General features: G+C 39.7%; 1 protein-coding gene across 1 annotated transcript in view; it reads right to left on the reverse strand.

Annotated features, from left to right (window-relative positions):
* CCDC6 (coiled-coil domain containing 6) overlaps positions 1-21,483 on the reverse strand; it is a 118,357-nt gene that overhangs the window by 58,415 nt on the left and 38,459 nt on the right. Inside the window, exon 2 of the mRNA XM_003821180.7 lies at positions 5,426-5,575. Coding sequence (XP_003821228.5) covers positions 5,426-5,575 — 150 coding nt within the window. The remainder of the gene's footprint in view (positions 1-5,425; positions 5,576-21,483) is intronic.

The following is a 21,483-nucleotide window of genomic DNA, read 5'->3' on the forward strand; positions in this document are numbered from 1 at the left end:
TCATCGCAAGGTCCGCCTCCTGGGTTCACGCCATTCTCCTGCCTCAGCCTCCCAAGTAGCTGGGACTACAGGTGCCTGCCACCACGCCGGGCTGATTTTTTTGTATTTTTAGTAGAGACAGGGTTTCACTATGTTAGCCAGGATGGTCTTGATCTCCTGACCTCGTGGATCCGCCCACCTCGGCCTCCCAAAGTGTTGGGATTACAGGCAGGAGCCACCGTGCCAGGCCTAGAAATTTTTTTTTAAATGAAAAGAAGTTTTACAATAGAGGACTAGTGGAGTGAATCATACAAAGACTGACAAGACAGTTAGGCTAATCATTAGAGCATTCTGATTATACTAGTTCTTCATGATGTGGGCAGCCAAGAATCTCCTGTCACTTGCAAATGAGCCTGACTCTGCAGGGGGGTTCAGTGCACTGCTGCCCATGACAAAGAGATGCTACTAGCATAGCAGGACTCTGAGCTCTCTAAGTCAAAGAAACAGAAGGAGGTGGTTTCAAAAGGTAAGGACAAACCAGGCATCACAATTTTTAAATTTCCTTTTCAAGAAATAAGATGTTTTCTAGTTACAAAAGTATCATGTTGCTGTTACAGAATTAGAAGGAATAGGGCACAAAGAAAATAACATAACCTGTAAGTTCAGCACCCAAGTATAATTACTCTATAACATTCTGGAGAATAGCCTTTTAGACTTTTTTTTTTTTTTTTTTTTTTACCCCTAACGTACATGTTATACAGCAGGTCCTCAAATAATGTCATTTCACTAAAACGTTAATAGGGAGTGGAGTTGATTCCCCCACTGGGGCCACTGTCTGTGTGGATTTCCTGTGTTCTCCCCACGTCTGTGCGGGTTTTCTCCAGGTACTCCAGCGCCCTCCCACATCCCAAAGATGTGCACAACATGTTAACTAGCATTGTTTAAATGGTTCCAGTCTCAGCCAGTGTGAGTGAGTGTGCCCGTGTGCCCTGCGATAGAATAGATCCTGCCCAGGGCAGATTTCCACCTTGTAACCTAAGCTACCCAGAACTGCCAAGACAGGTTCTGGCCACCTATGACCCTAAACTGGAATCACTGGGTAAGTAATTTTCTTACTTGTTCTTAACTAATCTTTTTTAAAGTATACATAGCTCAGTTTATTTCAATGTGTAACATTTAAAGTGTTTGGGGTCTTTATTTGGAAGTTTGGTGATGTTTTCGTGACCAGAAATATGCAGTAGGAACTTAACTCTTGTTTGTATCAATTAGTCTCTGGTAAAATTAGATTAATTGGCCAGGTGCAGTAGCTCACGCCTATAACCCCAGCACTTTGGGATGCCAAGGCATGCAGATCACTTGAGGTCAGGAGTTCAAGACCAGCCTGGCCAATGTGGTGAAACCCTGTCTCTACAAAAATACAAAAATTAGCTGGGCATGGTGGTGGGTGCCTGTAATCCCAGCTACTTGGAAGGTGAACCGAGATCGCACCATTGCACTCCAGCCTAGGTGACAGTCTCAAAAATAAACAAATAAGATTCATTATACGTCATTTCACTTAAAGACATAGTTTCTAAGAACTTATCGGCAACATTAAGTGAGAACTTACTGTATATTAAATTCTTTCTTTGAGACAGAGTCTCACTCTATCCCCCAGGCTGGAGAGCAACAGCGTGATCTCGGCTCACTGCAACCTCTGCCTCCCAGGTTCAAGCAATTATCCTGCCTCAGCCTCCTGAGTAGCTGAGATTACAGGCGTGTGCCACCACACCCAACTAATTTTTTGTATTTTTAGTAGAGATGGGGTCTCGCCATGTTGGCCAGGCTGGTCTCAAACTCCTGGCATCAAAGTGATCCACCTGCCTCGGCCTCCCAAAGTGCTGAGATTACAGGCGTGAGCCACCACGCTCAGCCTGTATATAAAATTCTGATAATTTTGCTCACAAACACTTCTTATAGGTTTTAATTACAAATAATGATTAAAGCACAACCTCTCTTCAAGGCATTCAAGAGTAGAATTTAGCTCTAATGTAGGTTCATGTTGAACTTACCAAAAGAAAGAGAGTTCTTTTTGGAACAATGTCTCACCAATCAGGTAGTGAATCCCATGGCCTGGGCTCAGAAAGATGTAGACTTCCCAGTCAAGAGTTCTCACGAGATAAAGATACAATTTTGTGTCTGTACTGGATAGACACAAAAGCAAGGGAGAAAAGCTGCATGCTCCCTTTTGTGTGTGTTTTCCTGTTGGTGAGGATGAACACATATGGAGGTGTTTAAGCCATCTCCCAAACTGGATCTTTTAAAGGGCAAAGGGATTTACTCTCATGTATCTTAAGTAAACTTGATTCTATTTTTTAAAGGTATTGGATACCCAACTTGGCCATAGCAGACAGGAAGGGACACGTCTCTTCTATAGCAAGTCTCATTTTGTTCTCAGGATCAAAAAATCCCTTTGAAATGCACATAAAAGCATTGTCCAATCACTATCAGAAATAACAGCCAAAGCACTCTGACAAAACAAAAATTGATCTGTATATAGCCTCTCAGTGGCCTTTGGGTGAAAAATGCTGAACACTTTCACAGTGAACAGGTCAATGCACCCATTTGTCTGTGAGTGACACTTGTAGCATGATTTCTCTTAGCAGGCTTTTTTTTAGCAAGGTCCTATGCAGAAGCAAACATCCTAGAAAGCCATATTAAAATAATTACATAGTTGAAAAAGTCTATTGGTATCAATTACTCCAAGAATCTTCCAGATGGAAAACAGTATTTCCATGCTGGGTGGCACAAAATGTGGGCATTCAACAAAAGACTGGTTGAACCTATTAAGGGAATACATATTGGGAGCCTGAGGGATGAGTATCATAGGCTGAACAGCCCTTCCCCTGCTGCAGCTATGATATCCCTGAACCGGACAACAATAGAGGGCAGGTTCTTAGGCACTATCAAAAAATAGACATGTTGTGATACCTGGTGTCTAAAGCAACAGATCTCCTGTTATGCCTCAGAATGACAACAGCTTCAGAACTTGCCAGAGACCTGAACCTAAAACTACCTGCTATCCATCTCCTTTCAAACACCTAAAGACGAGGGGAAGAGAATGGGCATTATTGTTTAATGGGCACAGAGTTTCAGTTTGAAAAGGTTCTGGAGATGGACAGTGGTGACGGCTGCACAACAAGGTGAAAATGCTTAACGCCACCGAATTGTACACTCAAAAATGGCTAAAATGGTAAATTTTATGTTACGTAAAATTTACCACGACATTAAAATAAAAAGCCTAAAAACCAAGCTGGGATGCATGACAGATTGTCTCAGAGACATGCTAACCATCCATCTGTCCAGATTCTACAAGCTGAATCACCAACAAGCTACAGACCCATCTAGAGAACCCCAGTGTTTTCACAGAATCACACCTTCATACTACGCCCTTTCTTTTGGCTGAGGGCAAACATAAGACATGCCCGCATGAAGGCTAGGGCTACACATTGTATACCACTTTTGGAAATAACAGTTTATTTTGTTCAGTTTATATACTATTCAATCCCTTTAGAAAGATCCACTATCCACTGAAAAATTTTTCCAAGTTTTTAGTCTATGATTTTTTTTTTCTCCTGGCCAAGAACTACTGTTTTAGATATAAGAATTATGAAAACACAATCCCTACATTTCTATGTCATAGCATTATTTAGAGGATGCTTGGAGCTTCAATTTTAAGTTCAAGCCTTCTTACACCAAGTATACACAACTATAAATAACTTCCTTTGCTGTTGCATTATGTTCTTATGTTTTCATTCTTTTTTATGTTTTCATTCTTATGTTCTTATGTTTTCATTCTTTTTTAGTATCTTATTTTAAGGAACATCAATATCCTTAAAAGGTAGGTAGGTTACATAAGTGAACGAGAGGCCAATTACAGACTATACAATCACTCATACTGGAGATACATAGAGAAAAGGAACATGATCTGGTGAGGTCTTGACTGTCCTATAATGTACTTTGGTTAAAGACTCCAAAAAACAACCATGTAAATTGAAAAAAAAAAAAAAGTTTCTTGCAGTGCCAAAAATTATGGCACCTGATTACACATACACCTAGGAAAAACAAACCATAATTACATCCCCATGATTCTAGAAGCACTAGGTAAAATAAGTCATTTAATGCTGCCCCAGTGAGACATACTAAAAGGTCAAACTAAACTTCTCCATCCATTTTTCTCTAAATCACAATGCAAATGAATAAACAAAAAGTTTCAGTACAAAAATTTTGCTATAAATCTCTGCTAGACAGTAATGCCTGGGTACCTATTCTTCACATTTCAGTAACTACCATATAAATCAAATTTTGTGCAAGATTAACAGTATCTTTATTCAGTAATTAGGTAGAAAAATGAGACTAATAGAAAGACAGGGGTAAAAGCTGCCTGGAACATGTTATGGTCTTAACATTAAAGTCGCTACATCAGAGTTTCCAGTGTCCTCTTACAGGATCATCTATGAGGGGAGGTAAGAAAAGAACTTAGGAAGATTTTTTAAAAAGCCTCGAATAACTTCTTATTACAACCTCACTAATATATATACTTCAAGCAAATTAATGAAATTGTTATTGATGATGTTAAAACATATGGGGGTGTTTCACAGACATCTAAAGACAAAATGGTAATAATGTTCTGATAATTTTATACCTGCTCACTATTTTGGACAAGCTATGTTAAATAATGAAAACTCAATATCCCACTTATTTTTAAGTTCATACTAACCCACAAACTATTTCCCCTAAGCAAATTTTACCTTGTACTTTACCAGTAAGCTTTGAAAGGGGGAAAAAAAAAGGAGGGGGAGAGAATGAGCCTCTGAAGTAGAGAAATCAAACCTTCCTATATGTTTTGTGTGGCATCTTCTATATATTACTCGTGATCAACATTGAGTTTTAATAGCAGTCTGATATTTGTTCAGTAACATATTACTCACCCATTTGAACACGGTTGATTGTGGGTAGTTTTAACTATCATGGATACCTTTCTAACTTCCTAAAGATGTTTCACTTTATATCCTCATATTTTAGTGCAAAAGACCCACCTATGACTGCCAAAAAGTTTACGTACTTATTACAGGCTCAACATAAAAGGAGAAAAATTTCACATTTGGCATTAGTCCCCATACTTCCAAAATGCTACATTCAACACCTCATGCCAAGATCTTGTGCTCATCAGCAATTTTTTGGAAATGCTCGGGGTACAAAATAGCTTACCTAACATATGCAGATAAGCTAGAAAACCACAGTCTTGACTATTACACCGCTGCCACCCTTACCTGGTATTTTGAATCTCCAAAGAACTTAAGCTACAACCTCATCAGCAAATGTTACAAGCAAAGTGCTATATCAAAGTCATTTTCTCCTAGAAAGGAAAATAGGCAGGGAAGATGAGGGAGTAGAAAAGATAATTTACCTGCATCAATTTTCTGGAGAGCTCATTAGTGAGGAATTCTTCTTCTTTCTCATAATTTACAGCAAGGGTTTCTTTCTCCTTCTGCAAAGCCTGAATTTTCTTGAATAAAGTGTTACTAATGAATTCTTCTTCCTGCTCAGCCCTGGCTTGCTGTTTAAAAAAAAAAAAGGAAAGAACAAAACAAAACACATGTTAAGGAAACAGGAAATTTACTAATCGAAATATAGTTCTTATTTCCAGAAAGGGTACCCATTTTAAATAGAGCTCTATTTTTAGCTGTGAACCAACACACCCAAGAAATGCAAAACAGAGGAATTCAGCAGAGTCTACAGAAATGAATATCACTATTATGCCAAAGAGCCCCCCTTTACTATGTGTGGTCCTTATTCTTAAAGTGATATTTCAAAGAAATTAGCCAAGATCACATTGCAGTTTTTATGAAACTGTCCCAAATCAATAACCAGAATACAGAAAGATCCTTCTAATGTAGCAGACGGGTCCAGTCCTGTGCTATGTACATCAATTCATGATAACTCTCACAGGTTGCTACATATCTCGATGGTTTACAATTAAAATATCTGGGCAACATTTTTTACTGGAGCAGAGCTCAACTCACTTAAAAGTAGAATTATATCACCTCCTTATGATGTCACTTAAAAGGTTTGGATAGGTTTGGATATGCCATTAAAAAGGCATTATGGGCCAGGTGCAGTGACTTACACATGTAATCCTAGCACTTTGGGAGGCAGAGGTGGGTGGATCACTTTGAGCTCAAGAGTTGGAGACCAGCCTGGGCAGCATGGCAAAACCCTGTCTCTATCAAAAATACAAAAAATTAGTCAGGCATGGTGGCACATGCCTGTGGTTCCAGCTATTCGGGAGGCTAAGGCAAGAGGATCACTTGAACCCAGAAGACAGAGGTTGCAGTGAGCCGAGATCATGCCACTGCACACCAGCCTGGGTGACAGAGTAAGATGTTGTCTCAAAATAATAAATAAAATAAAAAATAAAAGGCATTACAAATGTACATGGACACGTGTTCACTGAATAGCTGAATTACTAGAAAAAAAAAATTGCACCAAATGGCTGAAAACTAGTTATTAGGAGGTAGTGGAAATCTAGGGGTGAGGGGTAAAGGTGGGTGAGACGGGCTTCATTTTTTACTTTATTTCCCTATTGGGAATTTTTTGGAGATGAAGTCAACAAGAGAGATTAGTGAATTGAATTTTAAAAACAGAAGAGAAGGGAGTCTTTTTTGAAGGCATTATTCAATGGAGATGAAAATATTCTTCTGTAGATACCCTCCTCTCTCCCTGAAAAAAATGTTTTAATAGACTAGGCTTATTATTATTCCGTCTAAACAGAAAAGCCTAACCATCTTTGAAGGAAATTAATCTTTTGGGAAAGGGCATCCATGTTTCAAACAAACTCAACTCTATTTAAAGAACTTTTTAAACCACAACACTTTGATTTATACCAAATAATGCATTTGTTTTATCTGTCAAATCAAGGGAGGAAGAGCCACATGAATTCCAAGCCTCCAGCACCTGTTATTTATAATATTCCAAGAGAACCAGACAGGCAGAAGACAAAAGGGCACCCACATTAAACAATTACCACCTCTTACTGTAAAAGGCTCTGACAATCAATCCCAACTCTGGCAGTTTCGATTTCTGTATATACTCACCAGCTTCCCCAACATCCACACACTCTAATATCCACGGTTTCTGTGGAGTCCACCCTCCCTGCTCCCCATCACTGTGGCCCTAGAGGAGGTATGCCAGCTTCTGATACTGCTTGCTGAGCAATTCTACAAAGAGAGCCACACATAGTACACAGACTGAAAAACAGAGCTACACCAACACAAACAGTGGAGGCTTTGGGAGAAGGTCCAGTACTCACATTTTTAAAGCCATTCTGGGGTAGTCCAAGAGAGCTAAGCAACAAAGACAAAATCCTTCAGCTAATAAATTTGTATTACCAGCCAAGGCACCCAGTGAGCAGTCCATAGGTTCCCCCAGTGGTTCCCTTACATACCTCCTATTTCATTAACGCTTCTCAATGTCTTACCCTTTCCACTATAGTCAAGGAAAACTGCTGAGAACTCGTACTTCTCCTCCCCCTTTAAATCAATCCCCACTTGCCTTCCGAACTCTCAAACTTCAGGATTTCACACTAGTGCCATGGGCAGGAATCCAAAGTATTTATTTAAGACATATTTGACACATACATATCTAAGCCTGCCATCTATCCAAGCTACTTGTTTTTCTGGTTTTGACCGACAAAGTCCTATATGATTTGAATTCTGACTATTCTAAAAGTTAAAGAACAGAAAGGCTGAGAGGAACTGTAGTGCTCTTGCAGGTGATTCTAGACTTGGCATTCAAAAGGGTGTTTGCCATAAACTCATTTCATTATCAGGTCAGACTCAACTTCTTGCACATTAACACACATTTAGTATTTTAGATAACTGGTAAATTTTATTATAAGCAGTAAAAGTGAAGTGGACTCAGAGGCTAGGCAGATCACCTTTCCCTTTACACAAGGGCCTAGAAGTCATAAATAGAAAATAAGAAACTAAGAGATTATTCTTGTGAGAAGTTGAAAATCAACCTTAAGAGTTTATTTGTGAAGCCACCCCTCCCCAATTCATCTAGCTACTAAGTCATAGGGACAGGAGATTTCACTGTAACATAAAAAAGAACTTTCGGTAGAAAGTAGATTGTGGCTCTAGGCCAGGCGCAGTGGCTCATGCCCGTAATCCCACCACTTTGGGAGGCCAAGGTGGGTGGATCACGAGGTCAGGAGTTCAAGACTAGACTGGCAAAGATGGTGAAACCCCATTTCTACTTAAAATAAAAAAAATTAGCTGAGCATGGTGGTGAGCACCTGTAATCCCAGCTACTCGGGAGGCTGAGCCAGAGAATTGCTTGAACCCAGGAGGCGGAGGTTGCAGTGAGCCAAGATCGTGCCACTGCACTCCAGGCTGGGTGACAGAGTGAGACTCTGTCTCAAAAAAACAAACCCCAAAAAGAAAGTAGATTAGTGGCTGAAGCGGAGGGGATGGGAATGACTGCTCATGGCTACACGGATTCTTTTTGGGGTGATGAAAATGTTCTGGAATTAGGGCTAATACTTTATACAACCTTCCCAATATACTAAAAACCACAGAACTATATACTTTAAAAGGGTGAATGTTACAGCATGTGAATTGAATTATATCTTGATTTTTAAAAAAGGACTCATAATCAACACATTGTATTCACAGAGGACCAGTTTCCTTTGCATTTCTTCCCAAGGACAGCAGCAAAATGTAAAAATGAAGAGAGCTAGGCCTGCTCTAAATGTGCCTTCCAAAGATGTGTTACAGGTCCTGGGAGGCCGAGGCTTTGGCAAACAAAATTATTCACTGGTTTAGAATAGCTACTTATTTCTAAGCGAAGCTCATTAATAGAAAATGCCACTCTCAGGACCTCTGAATGAACATGAGAAACTGTTCTGGTGCAGCCTGTTAAAATCTGGCTAACTTAACAAAGGGTTAACATGGCCTAACACAGCTTTAATCACAGGCCTCCTTTAGCAAAGATTTTGCCAGTTCTTAGGTCTAATTGGGGGGTGTTATTCTGCCTCTTACGGCATCTAAACACCCAGAGAAAACATCAGTACAAGATTTCCAGGTCCTCCAAACGTAAAACCCCAGCTCCCTCTTTTTCCAGTTGGTGCAGATCATCTTAGGAATGAGCATATAAACGAGTACAAAGGGCAAAATGCTATATCCAATACAGCCTTAGGTAAAAAAAAAAAAAATTAAATGGATACAGTGTCCTGACAATATGCATAGAGTTAATTACCAGAGAATGAACCATGCATCATAAAAAAAGTATTAAGTGTCCATTTGACTTCTCCCTGCAGATTTCTCCCCATATTACACGCAGTATCATCTCAGTCTCTGTCTTAGTCCTGTTTATTCCCCCTTAATCCCAAGGCAAGACTTTTTATTTAAGCTGTAAAACAAATTACCTTTCCAAGGTATTTCCCCAAAATCAGCCAGCAAGGAGCCAGGTAGACAGTGGCCTACAAGCAAAGAAGCAAGCCCCAGGTACCATTCACAAGGCAGGAAGGTGCACAGACGGAAGAAAAAACAGGCTACCTCATGAAATCTCATTATCAGGTTTATCAATATATTTCCTTTTTACCTAAAATGCTTGCAAGTCTCAGCATATCTAAACACATCCCAATTCAAAATTAAAAATCCATTTCCAAAGCAAAATAAGTGAAGCAACGTTTACCTATAGCTCCGTAAATTCTCAAATGAAAATGTGAACAAAAAAATTAGGAACTCTTTGAAGGAAGAAACATTTTCCTACTGTTTTCCCTTTTGTATGGTAGACTGGGAAAATCTGGAGGAAATAGAAAAATTTATGATATTTTCCTGTTCCATATTCAGGTTCTAGTTGCTATATTTAGAAATTTGGTATAATCATAATCAATTATTTGTGTAATTTAAAACATTGCCCCTCACCCAGCAGTAATCACTGTCTGTTAATGTGAGGACTAGACCACAAAGCGTCTCTTCATCATTCTTTTCCCATCCTACTAAAATCTAATAAAAAGGGAAATTAAAGGGAGAGTAGGATCAGGAGAAATTTACCAAGTCCTGTGGGAAAAATAAACACCAAAAAAATTACAGAAAATATTTTATCCTGAGTCACCACATATTTAGGCAACCACACTCTAAATTAAATTAGCATAATTTTCTGCAGATAAGGAAAACACAGTTTGTTCTGACCCACTGCTACCATGAACTGAGCACAAATTTGATAGGAGATTCTAATGTGATTGTTTATAGTGTTTCTGTTCTTTTATCAATGGCGTTTTGGAGATCAAGGATTAGTACAGAAAGAATTTTAAAACCCTTCACAATAGCACTCAACCACTGAAGAGAAAATCCAAGTGCCAAAACCAAAATCACGTAGGGTGGTGCAATTCATAATCTATTAAGCATAAGAAAGAGAACGGTTCTCCAAAGCAAGAAATTACAAACATCTATTTGATAGCGCCCTATGGATATGGTCAGGAGAAAGTTCAAGTGCCTACCAAGATAACACATTTGCACAGATTTTTTTTTTTAAAGAATTACTTTTAAGTTAGTTGATGACTTGTTTTAATAACAAAGAATCATGAAACTAAGACATCCTGAAGCTTTAAGAGTCCAGGCAGGTCTATTTATTATTCTCATTATTTAAGTTTACTAGTTTGTTGTCTAGTCACAAATTAATGATCTTAACATCTCAGTTTAAAATAGCATCTGAAACTACATTATTAGGATAGCAGGGACCACCCAACACACAGGCAACTGAATAAAAACTTGTTCTGTTTAAACTGTCCTTTCCTAGGTATACTACTGTACATAATGATTGTTGTGGGAGATGGTCAGAGTTTAGCAGAATCCCTCATGACCAATGGCTGGCAATTCTTATAGGATTAGCTTGACTGTTGGTCACAGCAATGGGTTTATCAACACCAACCACTGTCCTGCAGACATCTGTTTAATATTTAAGTGCCGGTGCAGCAGGGGTAGGTAACAGATGACACAGAGGACAAGCCTGCATGTGCCTTTATTTTTTCTATTAGAAGAAGCAAGAAGAGGATTTCAGTCACATGCCTGAGAATTACAATTCTCCATTTAGTCTTTGGAAGCCCTAGACTAGTATACGCTTCCTCCGCATACTGCACACTAGCTCACAATAAAAGCAACTAATAGTTGATAACTGAAGCATTCATATTATTTACTCCATTCCAGTATTGCCAGCAAGTCACTAATATATACAGGGATTGGAGCAGAATCATTATTAGCCCTGGCAAATGCACTAATTCTGCCTCAGATACTAAGCCTAGGTCATTGTTACAGGACTGCAGAGCAAGAGAGAAAATAGCACCAAAGAGTGACTTTCTGGATAAGAATTCTTAAGTTACTAAATTTTACCAACTGTGGTTTCTCTCAAACCAGCTTTCATGAAAGACCAGGTAGTCGTCACTGCCCACCCCCATCTGCAGTGGACAGACACATGTCCTTCTGGGCATGTCCTAATGCACATGACTAGAACACAGCTTTGCATACACACCTCATCATGTCAGTTCAAAAACACTCAACCTGGTCCATACCTGGTTCAAGAAGATGGGTTCACTGGTCACTTACTTGGATACAGAGCAATGAAAAATTGCTAGAAAAGTAGCTAAATATTTACGCTGGATTTATTAACTTATTTTCTTATGGGCAAGGGACACATAGTTGAAGTACTAGCCTGCAGACCACCCTTTAGAGGAGGTTTATAGACACTGTCAGACTTGACTCACACTGCCTGGTTTACAAGGTCGCTGTGCCTTTGTCCAGCTATATGACCCTAGCGGAGTCATAGAACCTCTTCAGGGTGCTGCTTTCTCCTCTAAAGTGAAAATAAGGGCAACTCCCTCTGGGTTAGTTGTGAAGATAAACTAAATAATTCACATAAAGAGCTTATCCTAGTGCCTTGCATGTGTTAGCACTAAAAAGATACAAAAAGGGTTAGGGAGGGAACATGAACACAAGGATTAATGAGAATACAAGGAAGGTTTCTGGAAAAAAAAATATATGTGTGTGCGTGTGTGTGTGTATGTGTGTGTGTATGAAGGTAAAAGAATCTCATGTTGTGTTCTCAAACAAATCATACAAAAGACACAAACCACTATAAATAAGTTATAGCAGAAACAATCTATTTTGGATCCCATATATATGCACTAACTCCCCTAAATCCTCATCATTCACTAGCCTTCAGTTATCCAAATTCTCAGAAACTATAAAATAACTTTATAAAACATTTAGAAAACAAAATATGATGAATGAGCAGCAAGAGACTAACACAAAAGATCAGGCAGGTTTGAAAAGAAAACAGAACTTCTTAAAATAAATGTTTAGATTCATCTTGGGTTTTCCATTTCAATAGCAAATCTGACACCACTGAATAGCAAAGCAAATAACCAAAGACAAACCTAACAATCCAAAATGTGGCACAAAGAAGCAAGATGATGGAAAATGAGAAAGATTATCAAAGCACATAGGAAGGAAAATGAAAAGATTTAATACACATGTAAGTAAAGACTAAGAAGACAAGTACAGAGAAAAAGAGGGAAAGAGTAACTGAAGACGATGGCTGGGAATTTCCCAGAACTAATGAAAGACATAAATCTAGAGATACAGAAACCACCTCTTTGGGAGGCTGAGGCGGGCATATCATTTGAGGCCGGCATATCACTTGAGGCCAGGAGTTCAAGACCAGGTGCCCAATGTGGCGAAAACCCATTACTACTAAAAATACAAAAATTAGCTGGGTGTGGTGGCGCACGCCTATAATCCCAGCTACTCGGAAAGCTGAGGCATGAGAATTGCTTGAACCTGGGAGGCAGAGGTTGCAGTGAGCCAGTTTTGTGCCACTGTACTCCAGTCTAGGCAACAGAGCGAGATTCTGTCTTGAAATAAAGTAAAATAAAATATCTTAAGCCACTCTGGGTGGAACAGTAAACCCTCCAATCCCAGAGTCCAGGCAAAAAGGCACTGCTTCAGCATGACAGGCATAAGCAAAACTGGTCTGTGTGTGATGCAAAGGTAGGAAACCCTCCCATCCCCAGGACTCAGACACAGATCCAATGCCCCTGAGGAAAGGCTGGAAACTCTTCTGCCCATATACACATCAGATTCAAGGCAGTTTGACTACCAGACGAAGAAAGGAAGAGGAATGCTGTGGAGACCCTATCTCCATGACCCAGGTACCAGGGCCTACCTTAAACTGGATCAGAAGAACTGAGAACCATTCCCCTGACTCTACAATGAGCCCAGATATGAGATCTAAACCACCAATGGTAATCTAATGCTGAAAAAGGGGCCAGGGCTAGATTATACTACAGCTCAGGCATTTGAGAACTTCTAAAAAAGCTGAGAAAATAAAGCAAGAACACTGAGGAAAGTGGGGCACTCCAGGCACTATTTTAAGTATAAGGTAACAGCAGTTCACAGCTGGAAGAATTAAAAACCTGTGGTAGAATGAAGGAAATAACACGAAGACCCAAACCCAACTCAATTACTGATCAAATTAACTCACAATCCCATATACATGACCTAATAGAAAAAGAGGCGTGCTCATTTCTAGGCATAAAAACAACTGGGCGCGATGGCTTACGTCTGTAATCCCAGCACTTTAGGAGGCCAAGGCGGGTGGATCACTTGAGGCTCAGGAGTTCAAGACGAGACTGGGCAACATGGTGAAGTCCCATGTCTATGAAAAATTTAAAAAGTAAGCTGGGTATGGCTGGGCACGGTGACTCATGTCTGTAATCTCAGCACTTTGGGAGGGCAAGTTGGGTGGATCACTTGAGGTCAGGAGTTTGAGACCAGCCTGGCCAACATGGTGAAACCCCGTCTCTACTAAAAATGCAAAAACTTACCTGGCCATGGTAGCGAGCACCTGTAATTGCAGGCACAAGAACTGCTTGAACTCGGGAAGTAGAGGTTGTAGTGAGCCAAGATCTCACCATTGCATTCCACCCTGGGTGATGGAGTTAGACTATCTCAAAAAATAATAAAAATAAATTTTAAAAAAATAATAATCTGGGTGCAGTGGTGTGTGCTTGTAGTCCACTTACTCAGCAGGCTGAGATGGAAGGATCACTTAAACCCAGAAAGGTTGAGGCTGCAGAGAGCCTTGATCGTGCCACTGCACTCTAGCCTGGGCAACAGAGTAAGACTTCATCTCAGAAAACAAAACAATTTACCTTGGTCTCTACTGGTCTTCTACACACAATGTCTGGCATTCAATCAAAAATTATCAAAAAAAAAAAATCACAAGAATGTAAAAACAAAATCAAGATACAAGACAACAGAAAAGTCTCAGAGATGACCTAAATGTAGGAATTATCATACAGTGATCTTAAATAACCATGCTTAAGGTGTTTAAAGATCTAACGGAAAAGGTAAACAACATACATAAACATATGGGAAATTTCACTGAGATAGAAACCAGAAGAGTTAAATGGAAATGACAGGAATTAAAAAACTAATTAGAGATGAAGAATTCCTTCAATGGGCTCATTAGTAGATTTGGCATGGCTTAAGAAACTTTACTCAGTAAACTGAAAGATAAGTCAATAGAAATTATTTTAACAAATAAATTGAAACAAAGAGTGATGGAGGTGAAGAACAAACAGATTATCCATGGGTTATCAAATGGTCCAACAATTCTTTTCTTCTAATACTCCAGTTACACTGATAAGACAGAAGACTTGAGAAGATACGACAAAAGTTTCTTCCAAAATTAATGAAACAGAATGAACCACAGATCCAAGAAGCTCAGAAAGTCCCAGTCAGGATAAATTCAAAAGAACAGAAAACAGACCCATCTCCTCAAATAATTATAACCAAACTAGAGAAAATCGAAGACAAAAGGAAAATCTTCAAGGCAGCCAGAGAAAAAGGACAGTATAAAAATAGTGAAAAGGCAGCCCTGAAACTGAAGGATACTTATAATACATTGTAACAAACAAGTGACTGGTATCCTACATAAAGAACAACTTGATAAAGAAATATAACCTCTGGCCCAGCATGGTGGCTCACGCCTATAAACCCAGCACTGCGTGACCCCGAGGCAGGTGGATCACCTGAGGACAGAAGTTCAAGACCAGCCTGCCCAACATAGTGAAACCGTGTCTCTGCTAAAAACACAAAAAATTAACCAGGCACAGTGGTGCACGCCTGTGGTCTCAGCTACTCAGGAGGTTGAGGCATAAGAATCGCTTGAACCCAGGAGGCAGAGGTTGCAGTGAGCTGAGATCATGCCCCTGTACTCCAGTATGGGTGACAGAGCCAGGTTCTGTCTCAAGAAAAAAAAAGTATATATATATATATATATATATATATATATATATATATATATACACACACACATACACACACACATATACATATATATACACATACATATACACACACACACACATATATAAAACCTCTGATGGGAAAATGACACAAGCAGGCATTTTTTAAAATGAAGATTTGAATGATAAATTATTAGAAGTTCATAATCACCCTCAGAAGTGTTAAAAAGGTTTAAGATCACAATATCTGACATCCCAGATTGACAAAAATTAACAAGTTTGATAATATCAAGTGTTGACAAGTATCAAGATCAGTGGGAATTCTTATATAACGTATATGGCAGTGTACATTGGTACAAATATTTTGAAAAACTAAATATTTTTGTACTCTACTATGTAGCAATTCTACTGCTAGGTATATGCCCTACATAAAACTCTTCCATGTATAGAAGAAAGCAGTTGTAACATATTCATTGTGTTGTTGATCCTTAAATAAAATACTGGAAACACCCCAAATACCTATTCAGAAGAAAAACAGTATATTCACACAGAAAATTAAAAAGCAATGAAATCAAAAGAAATACATTAAATACAATATGAATAAAGCTAAGAAACACAGTATGGTGTGAAAGAAGCTGCAAAAAAAATACATTTTTTAATAAACTAAAAAAACAGAAGAAATGATATATTGCTTAGAGATACACTTATGAGATGAGGAGGTGGGAGGAACAGAATAGGAATGAAATTCACAGGTAGATGCAATGGTATCAGTACCATTCTTGAGTGGTAGGAATCCAGGTGCTCATTTTGTCATGCTTTATAACTTACACGTGTTATATGGTCCACTTTTGTTTGAATAAAATATTACATAATGAAAATGTTAAACAACGTTATAAATATAACTTGGTGGGTAAATCATTTTCCCTCTTAGAATTCATAGCTGTTACAATACAAAGCTCAAAAAATATTATGCTACGTGATAGAAGCTTAATGCCAAAGACCACATATTATATGACCCCACTTATAGAAAATGCCCAGAATGTGCATATTTATAAAGACAGAAAGATTTGTGGTTGTGTAGGGTTGGGGCAGGGAAGGCTGCGTGGTGGGGAGAGGGATAGCGAGTGCTAAAACTAGATTATAGTTCAACTCTGTAAATATAATAAAAACCACTGAATTGTACATTTTACATGTGTAAATTTTATGGTATATAAAATTCTATCTCAATAAAGCTGTTTTTTAAAAAAGCATTCTCTATAAAATGCACGCTTTTCATATATCAGAAATATCAATGAAATATAAAAATGTTAAATGACCTTAGAAAGCAAGGAGATACAGACTTAAATATATGACATAATTCAATAAAACATGAAAAAGCCCTAACTTTACATCACTATAACAATTCACTGTAAAAAATGGGGCATATCTAATACTTATCACTTTGATATATCTAGAAAAATAGCTAGCCCATCGTTCAAATATCATCTCTAATATAGTTACAGGCACATTCCAACTTATAAATGCTCTAAAAGTCACAAATGTTCTAATTTATAAGTTGGTTGTTAGGATAACATTTTCTATTGCAACAACATAAACTACAGTTAGTTCCCATGGCCAGCTTTAAAAAACTCATTCATGCCATGATGTAACTGAATTCTGCTATGAATAGTAGTCTGAATCTGGGTCCTAAAAGCAAAGATTCAAAGTAGAAGAAAGTTCCCCCCACCTTTAAGTATGGAACCAGTTTAAGGCATAATTTTCAAAAGCTACCTTGGTAGTTTCTTATTCTTCCTCTCAGAATTCTTTATCACCTACTGCTACACTTATCAGATGCAGAGTCCACTCAAACTGCTAAGTCCCTAACTCCAGTAAAGCATAACAACCAAACAATCCTTTCTCGAAAATAAATCATGCCCGCAAATCAGCAACCTTCCTTTCCTTACAAAACAAAGTTAGCACCTAACAACCCTTTCAGTGGGCAACTGAGAAGAAAGCAGACTGATCCAAATTATTAATATACTAAGATGTGAAAGCCTTTCTTAACCCTGATGATTGTTCTGCGGGGTGTAGGAGGGCATGATAGGATCCCTGCCAGAGTATTTTCTGCCAGAACAAGCTTACTCAATCAGTTACCTATTGTTATGTAACAAACCATGCCAAAACTTAAGGCTATAAACAACAACAATGTACTGTCATTACTCTATGGGTTAATGGGTGGTTTCTTGGCTGGTTTCACTGGGCTCACTCACATGGCCGCATTCAGTGGGAGGTTCAGCTGAGACCCAAGATCAAAGCCAAGATCAAGGGATAGGAAACAGACTCCCACCTCTTAATGACAGAAACAGTATAGACCTCCTCAGATGTATGCATGATATATAAAAAAGAGATCAGACAAAAAAGGGCTGTGCCTAACAAGTCTCAAACCACACACATTTGTAAGAACAAGAGTCACAAACTACAAGGGAGCAATGAGTATATCGGTGTTCTGTGTTTGTGATTCACATCAACGATTAACTAATACGAGATCTTCAAGTTGATCAAATTACTACCTCCAAAACGTTTTAGCTCAGAAGCTACTGGGGAAGTTCTTCACTGCCCTTGGAAGATGTGTTGTTAATTATGGAGGCCTCTAACCAGCTATTTACGAGAAACCTATCAATGCCCCACCCTCTACATCTCTACCTATACCTGACACCCGAGGTTTCCAACCCTGGCCCAGGGGCATTGACTAACACCTGAAGACCAGGATATAACATTCCAACAGCTATACATGCTTGGAAAACCTGGGGTGTTTCTCAGTTGCACCTGTGCAGAGAAAAGGAAGTAATCAAGCACCTCCTAACTTCAAAGAATCAACAGGGGGAGCTCTGTGATAAAGTGACCTCTGCAACAGAAAGTAGGGCCAATTACAGACAGAGATGACTGCCAAATCCAAGGCTCCTCCCACCCTTTCCCGGCAAGGTGCATTCCCCAAGACAGAGAAATCTTAAAGGAAATTAAAAACAACAAAACAAAATAAAAATCCAAACAAAGAATAAAACCCACTGGCAGTTGATCTCCATTTGGAGGTTGAATGACTGTAAATTGATTGCAAAAGAATATGATTTCAGCTGGGCACGGTGGCTCACGCCTGTAATCCCAGCACTTTGGGAGGCCGAGGCGGGCAGATCACGAGGTCAAGAGATAGAGACCATCCTGGCCAACATGGTGAAACTCTGTCTCTACTAAAAATACAAAAATTAGCTGGGTGTGGTGGCCCGTGCCTGCAGCCCCAGCTACTTAGGAGGCTAAGGCAGGAGAATCGCTTGAACCCAGGAGATAGAGGTTGCAGTGAGAGAGACGGGGTCACTGCACTCCAGGCTGGTGACAGAGCGAAACTCCATCTCCACAAAAAAAAAAAAAGAATACCATTCCAGATTAAATACTGGCCATGCATCATTCACTGTGTACCTACACCAGGAACCCTAAATTTCTAAATAAGTTCCTCTGACTTCTGACATGGGCAGGGTGAACCTCAACACTAGCCCCAGACGTTTATCTTCCATCTGCCTCCTCTCCCCACGCCCCATAATAAGTTCCCAACCAGAACTGCTGCCAAGTAGAAAAATAAGCTACAATCATTCAATTTCTAAAAGTTAACATCTGTGATGGAGAATCTCCTGCATGGGAAGCACCGTGTGGATGTGACACTGCATACGACAGACACTGTCCCCACCCTGAAGGGGTATATAATCCTCCTAGCAATTAAAGAAAAGCAACATCATTAATCCATACATTTAGCAATTGGCTTTGGAATGATCTTGTCTTGGCTACATAAATAGCCTCAAGAATAAAGAGATTTAAAATGGGATTAAGCTGCACAGAGGAAAAAGCTAAGCATTTTTATCTACTACAGTAACAGAAGAAATACAAGAGACTACTCAAGGCCTAAGGTCTGGCACATAAGCATCCAAACACCTGCTGAATAGGGAGGAGCATAAACATACAGAAATATACCAGCTGTATATATGCATATACTCGTATAACACTGGACAATCATCCTTGATAATGGAGGAGAATGTTTAAGTATTGATTGTATTCCTGGCAACATGGCAGGCTCTTCCATACAGTGTCACATCCATACACTGACTCCACACATTTCGGCCTCACATCATATATAGGGAAACTAGCTCAGAGAGGTCAAGCAACCTGCCTGAGGATCTCAGCTACAAAGTTATGAGGGCTATGATTCAAGCAAACCCTGGAATGGCTTCAAGGCTCCTAGTCCTTCTATGGTCTAAACTCAACAATCCAGTAACAGTACCTTCCTCTGATCCACAGGCTGCAGCATCATTCTCCAAAAGTCACTAACTTCCCACAAAAGTCAACATTATTTACGCTGCTGTCAGTGCCTGAACATCACAAAGCAGCTCATCTTCAGAATGACATGCCCTGTAATTTGCTTTCTCAAACTGAGGGTAACTAAATGTTGGGTGACCAAGAGGTACTCTCTTTCAGACTTGCAAAAAAGCCACTTTCTGCTATCGCCGCCATCACTTCAAGTAGTAGGATACATATTCCCTGATGGCATACACGCCATACATAGTGTTCCTGTGTGTTGACAGCAAGCTTTTGTAGGGTAAATGCACCAGAGAGCAATAACTTAAGCATATCCCCAGAATGACCCATATGGCAGAGGCACCTGAATGTGTGTTCTGAGATAGGGAATTTGGGAGTGGCCAACCTGGAGGTTCACATCTTGTAGACCGAAAATAAAATTCTAAGCCTCCCCCAACCACCTGATGGACCCCCTTCTCTCAGCCAAGGGCATTCCAAAGTTAGCCTGAAAAACTGATTCAGGCCACGATGGAAGAGAGGGTCACACATGCCTCATCATACCCTCCCTCCCTTTTTGAATTCAGGAAAAGCCAACCAGCATTAACATCAACATAGACCTTAAGTCTGATAAGAAACATTTATAATCTATTCTCTCTGAAGCCTGCTACTTTGGAGGCTTCATATGTATGATAAAACCGCAGTCTCCACAACTCCTTAACATAACGCAGACATTCCTTTCTATTGATAACTTTTTCAACCAATTGCCAATCATTTGTTTGTTTTTGAGACAAGGTCTCACTCTGTCACCCAGGCTGAAGTGCAGTGGCACTATCATGGCTCACTGCAACCTTGACTTCCTGGGCTTGAGTAATTTTCCCACCTCAGCCTCCGGAGTAGCTGGGACTACAGATGCATGATACAATGCCCAGTTAGCTTTTGTATTATTATATCACTATTTTGGTAGAGATGGGGTTTCGCCATGTTGCCCAGGCTGGTCTCGAACTCCCGGGCTCAGGCAATTCTGCTCATCTCAGCCTACCACAGTGCTGGGATTACAGGTGTGAGCCACTGTCCCCGGCCAAGAAAAATTTTAAATCTACCTATGACCTGGAAGCCCCCACTTTGAGTTGTCCTGCCCTTCCAGATCAAAACAATGTAAATCATACATGTATTGACTGATGTATTATGTTTCCCTAAAGTGTACCACAAACAAGCTGTACCACCTTGAGCACATGTCATCAGGACCTCCTGAGGCTTTGTCACAGGCGTGTTCTTAACCTTGGCAAAATAAACTTTCTAAATTGATTGAGACCTGCTTCACAGGCGTGTCCTTAACCTTGGCAAAATAAACTTTCTAAACTGATTGAGACCTGCTTCAGATACTTTTGAGCTCACAATCTGAGCTCATCCCATCCTGTGGAACATGGGCTGTACAAGGATTAAGGCCCTGAGTTTTGGGGTAAATGAAGGTTGCCAGGTAGAAGTTATTAAGGGGAAGGTGCTAAGTGAAAATTCTATACAAACTGCATGCTGTTTGCAAGGGTTGCTGTTTTCCTGCCAAGCCCACCACCACTGGACCGTGTGATTTTCCTGCCCAGCCCACCACCACTGGGCCATACAGATACGTTGTCCAGCCCGCCGCCACTAGACCGTTCCTGTGATTAAGGTGGTTCTTCTATTCAGCTCACTGCCACTGGACACTCTTCCCTGGATGAAAGCCCCTAATAAAACCCCACATCTCATTTGCTGGCTCCAGGTCTCTTATTTGGCCTTTTGAACCTGGTGCCCTCCCTACTGAGGTTGATAGGGGTTTGGCATGACAACTCTAATTTAACTTT

This window comes from Pan paniscus, chromosome 8 (assembly GCF_029289425.2).
Source record: "Pan paniscus chromosome 8, NHGRI_mPanPan1-v2.0_pri, whole genome shotgun sequence".
NCBI classification, from domain to species: Eukaryota; Metazoa; Chordata; class Mammalia; order Primates; family Hominidae; genus Pan; species Pan paniscus.